General features: G+C 40.3%; 1 protein-coding gene across 1 annotated transcript; it reads left to right on the forward strand.

The window, feature by feature from the left end:
- The first annotated feature begins 1,492 nt into the window (after nt 1–1,492).
- Nucleotides 1,493–7,007, forward strand: Kbtbd7 (kelch repeat and BTB (POZ) domain containing 7). Its single transcript, XM_005409118.2, has 2 exons — nt 1,493–4,055; nt 5,747–7,007. The coding sequence occupies exons 1-2, from the start codon at nt 2,111–2,113 to the stop codon at nt 5,779–5,781; spliced, it is 1,980 nt and encodes a 659-aa protein (XP_005409175.1). The 5' UTR covers nt 1,493–2,110; the 3' UTR covers nt 5,782–7,007.
- Nucleotides 7,008–7,294: the final 287 nt, after the last annotated feature.

Below are 7,294 nucleotides of genomic sequence, written 5' to 3' on the forward strand. Positions count from 1 at the left end.
ACGCCTCCCTAAAAGATAAACAGCAACTTGGGCATTATTCTTTCCTTGTCAAAGAATGATGGTGGCAGAGTTGCAAGAAAGAGGTGTTAGTGTTTAGTGACTATAGAGTTTCAGTTTTTCATGATAAAGAGTTCTGATAATTGATGGTGGTTATGGATGCAAAACAATGGATATATTAAATTGTAATTAAATTTTTAATGGTAAATGTCAATTGTATATTTATTTTACCAATATTTTTTTTTCCAGTACTGGGAATCAAACTCAGGACCTTGCGCTTGCCAGGCAGGCACTGTGCCACTGAGCTAAATCCCCAGCCCTATTTTACCAATATTTTTAAAGCTCTTAAAAAATTGCTTTTCCCCGGGTTAATAAGCAAACAGTTCAGTGTAGGTAAGCAAACAATCTGTGTTACTAATAATAATGATTGAGGCTGGGGATTTAGCTCAGCGGCAAAGCGCCTGCCTGCCAAGCACAAGGTCCGTGAGTTCGATTCCTGGTACCGGAAGAAAAACAAAACAAAACAAAAAAAATTCTTAATAATGATTGACCTAATTCTTTTACATTCTGGTTATTTCCGGGGTAGTGAGCAACATCTCTCTTTACGTACAAATAGAATCTAGAGCCCAATTTAGTTTAATGTCCCTACCCTCCAGTTTACTAAATCATATCTACTTGATTATGATAATTTAGCTGATAATTTAGTTGATCAATCATATACAAACTTTTGTAAGGAATACATTGTACTATATTAATTCAAGGAGTGTTAAGGCATGTATGAATGTTTAACTCTGAGAATTTTGTGCTTTGTTCTGTTGTACAGTACAAGGTCTGCTGAAACATTTTACTTGAAATTCTCACTAAAACTCCTTAATAAAGGCAAATACAGAGTCTTCAATTGATTTGGCAGTGAAAGGGCTTCTCTTAGACAAACTGGAAACACTCATAATAAGAACTTAATGAAAATAGTCTTGCTCCCCAGAGATATATTTTTGATATGGTGCCAGAGGGAATCAAACCACCTATTGTTATATGCCCGATTTGTGTATTTGAGACATCTATAAATGCCCTTCTCTGGAACCTCAACTAAGACTTCCAAACAGGCCTACAGATCTCGATTAATATTGAAAATATTGTGGGTATGATGCTATGTGCCTGTAATCCCAGAGTTCAGGAGGCGGCGAGGCAGGAGGATCACTGAGAGTTTAGAGACAGTTCAGGCTACAGAGTGAGGTCAAGACCTGCCTGAACTACAAAGCGAGACCTTGTCTCAAAAAACAAAACAAAACAATTTAAATTATTGAGAATATTCTTTCAAACGTTTGAAAGGCAGAAAAAATAAAATTTGCGTTCTTTACAGAAATTTGCAAGCTTTTACTGTTATTAAGGCTCAGAGTTTCAAATTAGTGGACGCATCATGTTTCATAAACTCAGAAAAAATAATCATTGGTTTACAGTCTAGGCATGATCTGTAGCTTCATTATTCTAATAAAAAACTAAGTATCCTGTGCACTTTATATTATTCCATGTTCACACAAACCTATGAAATATTCTTTATTCCTGTTTTACAAAGAAGGAGGTTTTCAGACAGAACCCACACAGTCTAAGGGTAATAAAATGGGTCTGCTGCTCTAGTCTTCAAAGTCAACCGTCTTCACCTGAAATTCACGGGAAGTAACGCTGTTAGCCAATCTCGAGAAACCTCGCGATATTGCAGAAACTACAATTCCCAAAATGCAAGACGGTACTCTGCTTCAGTCTCGGTTGCGAGTCTGAACGGCTCCAGCATGCCTTGAGGCGCGAAAGGCAACCTGGGAGTGGTAGTCCCTCTGGGCGCCGGCCGGAATCGCCAGCGCGGCAGTGGCGGATTGAGCGGCTCCAGCGGGAGGACCTGTTAGGGCTGAGGCGGAGAAAGGGCGTGGAACGGAAAGGGTGAGTCAGGCAGTGTCTGTGCGATAAAAGGAGACTGGACGGCGGCGTAGGTGTGAGTTGAGGAAGTGCGGCCAGTGCCGCAGTCCGTTCTGGTCACCGCTATCCTCTGGCGGTGGAAGGGTAAGGAGGAGCCGGGCGCCCGCAGCCGTCCCGCCCTCGGCGTCCGGCCGCCATATCTAGCATGCAGTCCCGGGAAGACGGCCCGCGCTCCCGCCGCCTCGCCAGTCCCCGCGGTGGGAGGCGGCCCAAGAGGATCTCCAAGCCTTCGGTTTCGGCCTTTTTCACGGGCCCAGAGGAACTGAAAGACACAGCGCATTCCGCAGCCCTGCTCGCACAGCTCAAGTCCTTCTACGACGCACGGCTGCTGTGCGATGTGACCATCGAGGTGGTGACGCCTGGCAGCGGGCCTGGCACTGGCCGCCTGTTTTCCTGCAACCGCAACGTGCTGGCCGCCGCGTGCCCCTACTTCAAGAGCATGTTCACAGGGGGCATGTACGAGAGCCAGCAAGCGAGCGTGACCATGCACGATGTGGACGCTGAGTCCTTCGAGGTGTTGGTTGACTACTGCTACACGGGGCGTGTGTCCCTGAGCGAGGCCAATGTGCAGCGCCTCTATGCGGCCTCTGACATGCTTCAGCTCGAATATGTCCGCGAAGCCTGTGCTTCTTTCTTGGCTCGCCGCCTGGACCTGGCCAACTGCACTGCCATCCTCAAGTTTGCTGACGCCTTTGACCATCACAAGCTCCGATCTCAGGCCCAGTCATTTATAGCTCACAACTTCAAGCAGCTGAGCAGAATGGGTTCGGTTCGGGAGGAGACTCTAGCAGATCTGACCGTAGCCCAGCTGCTGCCCGTTCTGCGCCTGGACAGTTTGGACATAGAGAGTGAGAGGACCGTGTGCCACGTGGCTGTGCAGTGGCTGGAGGCAGCTCCCAAAGAGCGAGGGCCCAGCGCAGCGGAAGTCTTTAGATGTGTCCGCTGGGCACACTTCACTGACGAAGACCGGGACTACCTGGAAGGGCTGCTGACCAAGCCCATTGTGAAGAAGTACTGCCAGGACGTTATTGAAGGGGCCCTGCAGATGCGCTATGGTGACATGCTGTACAAGTCCCTGGTGCCAAAGACAAATAGCACCAGCAGCAGAGGCAGCAGTAGCTGTACTAGCAGCAGCAGCAGCAGCAGCAGCAGCTGTGTTGTAGCTGTAGCTGATAATTTACCCCAGAGATTAGGTATGTGTGCCAAAGAGATGGTAATTTTCTTTGGACATCCCAGAGATCCTTTTCTCTGCTATGACCCATACTCAGGGGACATTTATACAATGCCATCACCTTTGACCAGCTTGGCTCACACTAAGACTATCACCTCCTCAGCTGTTTGTATCTCCCCAGACCATGATATCTATTTAGCTGCCCAGCCCAGAAAAGACCTGTGGGTGTATAAACCAGCCCAAAATAGTTGGCAACAACTGGCAGATCGATTGCTGTGTCGTGAGGGCATGGATGTGGCATATCTCAATGGTTACATTTACATTTTGGGTGGCCGAGACCCTATTACTGGAGTTAAATTGAAAGAAGTGGAATGCTACAGTGTTCAGCGGAACCAGTGGGCTCTGGTGGCTCCTGTACCCCATTCCTTTTATTCCTTTGAACTGATAGTCGTTCAGAACTACCTTTATGCTGTCAACAGTAAGCGCATGCTGTGCTATGATCCTAGTCATAATATGTGGCTGAACTGTGCATCTCTGAAGCGAAGTGAATTTCAGGAAGCCTGTGTCTTCAATGATGAGATCTATTGTATTTGCGACATCCCAATTATGAAGGTCTACAACCCAGCCAGGGGGGAATGGAGACGGATTAGCAATATTCCTTTGGATTCAGAGACCCACAACTACCAGATTGTCAATCATGACCAAAAGTTACTGCTTATTACTTCTACCACCCCACAATGGAAAAAGAACCGGGTGACTGTGTATGAATATGATACTAGGGAAGACCAATGGATTAATATAGGTACCATGTTAGGCCTTCTGCAGTTTGACTCTGGTTTCATTTGTCTCTGTGCTCGGGTTTATCCTTCCTGCCTTGAACCTGGTCAGAGTTTCATCACTGAAGAAGATGATGCACGAAGTGAGTCCAGTACTGAATGGGACTTAGATGGATTTAGTGAGCTGGACTCTGAGTCAGGAAGCTCCAGTTCTTTTTCTGATGATGAAGTCTGGGTACAGGTAGCACCTCAGCGTAATGTACCGAATCAGCAGGGTTCTTTATAAATATTTTGAAATACTATGATGTTTTAGTTGATTAGGACTGCAGATTTGGTTGAAAAGGGGTATTTTGAAATATTAATGTACAAAGTTTGGTCTCTGACAACAACCCATTTAATAATTTGCTCTCTTAAAAGTCTAAAGTTAAAATATGCAAAAAAATCCTGCATAATTAGGATGCTTGTTGGGTTTTTTCTTTTTTTTTATTAATATGTTTGTTTTTGCCTTGAGTTAGTCTGCTAATTTTTAAATTCTGTTCAGTGCCACAGAGAATTTAACTTTCAAATTTGTGTGATAATAAACTGGGAATTGTTGATAGGATTTTGAAGGTGTATATTTTCCTTCAGAATAATGAAGATTTACAAAAGTTTTAGTTTTTAGTAGTCTAAGTTAAATATAGTTTGTTAAAATTTAGTTTGCTTTTCTAAAAAAGAATTTTGGATATATGTATTCAGATTACTTACTAGTGACTTTATTTTGATAATGTGTGACTGGCCTTACAAGATCACATCAATTTTTTAAAAATCACGATTCCATTGTTTTAAAGGAATTTCAGTTTTTGTTTTGGAATATACAATATGTGTTTGCTAAATGTAGCCAGTTTTCAGTCTTGAAAAAAATCCATTCTAGTAGTGTCACCAATTTTAAGCACCCTTCTAAACTAAAAACCAAACAAACTTGCTTTGTAAGTTCATATGGATCTTTACCTGATACGTCTTTCACTGACTCAGATGAAGTACACTTTTTTCACTAGATATGTAATTGGGTAATATAAATCTTTATCCACTGGTCATTCCTTGTCTTAAAGTTTACTTGCACCCTTAAAATATTTTGGGTATGTAGTTTTAGTGCTCATTTTAGAAGATTCTTTAGCAAGAAGTGATTTATTCTTTACTGTTTTTGTGAGGTTTTTTTGGAAAGATAAGCTAAAAATTATATTTTATTGAGATTAGTAGTTACAGTGTCTACCAACTCTAAAATCAAGTGCCCGCAAAGAACTTTAAAACTAAGCTGTGTATAGAAACTGTTTTGTTTAGCATTGAAATATTGCCAGTTTTGTAAGTCACTATAAATGTTCTTGATTATCAACTCGCAAGTATTTTTGTATAAAAAGTTGATAGTTAAAGATCATAAATGGGTAATGGCATTTGGGGCCAATAGTGAAAATACATTTCCTCAAAAATACTTCCCTAAGGAGTGATATACATGGTTATTTTATTATAGTATTTGTTTCTGTTTTGTGTTCCTCTGTGAAGTTATTCCAGTTTTGGTTTCTTTCACCATATGTAAGGTTAAATCCAGAAATAAAGACTAAATTACACAAAACTGACAGTTAATACAAAATAATATAGGTGCTTACCTTTTGAAGGTTTGTTAATACATAAAGTTGTCATAATACATGTACTTGATAGATGGTATACATATACAGATGTTGATGGTGTATAAATTTTCTATACCCACATAGAACTATCTTCCTGAATCTTTGTTCAGTAACATGCCAGTTCCTTTTTATTCTCCTCTAGTGACAGAATGCTAATATTTCTTATACTCTAGCAGAGGAATCTGGTCCCGATGAAGTGAATTTTTGAATGAGAAAGAGGGAAAGAAAAAAGATAACAACAAAAATATTCCACAAATAATGCATTCTTCATCATTTTGATTGGCCACTTGAAGAGTCTACAAGATGTTCCTCTTTAACATTATTTCTAGAGAAATAAGATGCCTGCCTAGCGGTACGTATTCCTTCAAAAGAGTAGACATGCTACCATGGCCTGAGGTTGGTTTTGTTTGATTTGCTATCTGGGATATTATAAGCACTGTTTTTAACATAGACATGTATTTCTCAGTGGTATTCCATATGGGCCAATTTTTCTTCATTAACTTCCATTGTTAGGTTATATTCGATAAGGTTGAACTGTAACAATATTTATCTCAACCAGATTATTTATCTGCCAGTTAAGATCTGTAACTGATGTATAAAAGACAAATCCTTCAATTTGTCTCAAGGTTTGAGTTAAAGTCTAGGCTAAATATTATTATTTTGGTTTACAGTGAGGATTTTGGTTTTGTGATATATTTGTGAATTAGGGAATAGATGTTAACTATTATTTTATAGATAAGTGATTTGTACATGGTTATAAATAAAACTGGTACTAAATCTCAGGCTTCTTGACTTTCTAACTCAGTGGTTCTGTTAAATGTATAAAACCTTGTTTAACATAACCAGCAGTGCTGAAACCTCTTCTTGACAAGAAAGCACCTTTGTCTCAGTTTTCTAATTAATCAGCACATCTTGTAGCAAATGTTTAATATGACGTATTTTAGGGTAGTGATTTATATGATTTAGAATGTCTCCTGTAGTTGTTAGGGTATCTGGATCATAATGGAGATTGAGTCATTCCCCAGGAAAATTTGCATTTATATTTTGCTAATTTCAAGGAAGTTCATCCACAAACCCAGGTTAAGATCACTTGTGACATATTTTTCATGAGACATAGTTCACATGTTGACTAGGGGACAGAGCAACATATTCCTATAACAGAGCTAAAGAAATAATAGATGTTCACTATCTGAAAGAGATGTAAAAATTAATGACTACCTCAGAGCAAAAGTAAAGTTGACATTTCTGAAATTCGCATTTGTTCATCGTAACATGTTACTGAATGTAAATGATTTAAAGGAAGAATAAAGTGAGTTATGTATATAAATTATAGGCTTTGGAGCTTACATGTTATACATATTTAAATGATATATTGTCCAAGAAGGCTGTGTGTGCTAGGTGTGGTGGCATGCACCTGTAATACCAGCACTTTGGGGGCTGAGGCAGGAGAATCACAAGTTCTAGGCCAGCCTGGGCTACACAGTGAGCTCAAGGACAGCCTGAACTGCAGAGCAAGATCCTGTCTCAAAAAAAAAGCTGTGTGTATATATTGAATTTTAAAGTAAAAAATATGGTTCAGATGTTTGACACTGCTGACAGTATGGCTGCTTACTAGAAATGCATGTAAGTGGCAAACGTTTAATACTTAGCAAGAAAAGATGGTTGGAAGAGGGCATCTTAGCAAAAGGAATCTATTCAAAATGTAGTAAAAAGGTCCATTT

The sequence above is a fragment of the Chinchilla lanigera genome, unplaced genomic scaffold (assembly GCF_000276665.1).
Source record: "Chinchilla lanigera isolate Chin_1 unplaced genomic scaffold, ChiLan1.0 scaffold00117, whole genome shotgun sequence".
NCBI lineage: Eukaryota > Metazoa > Chordata > Mammalia > Rodentia > Chinchillidae > Chinchilla > Chinchilla lanigera.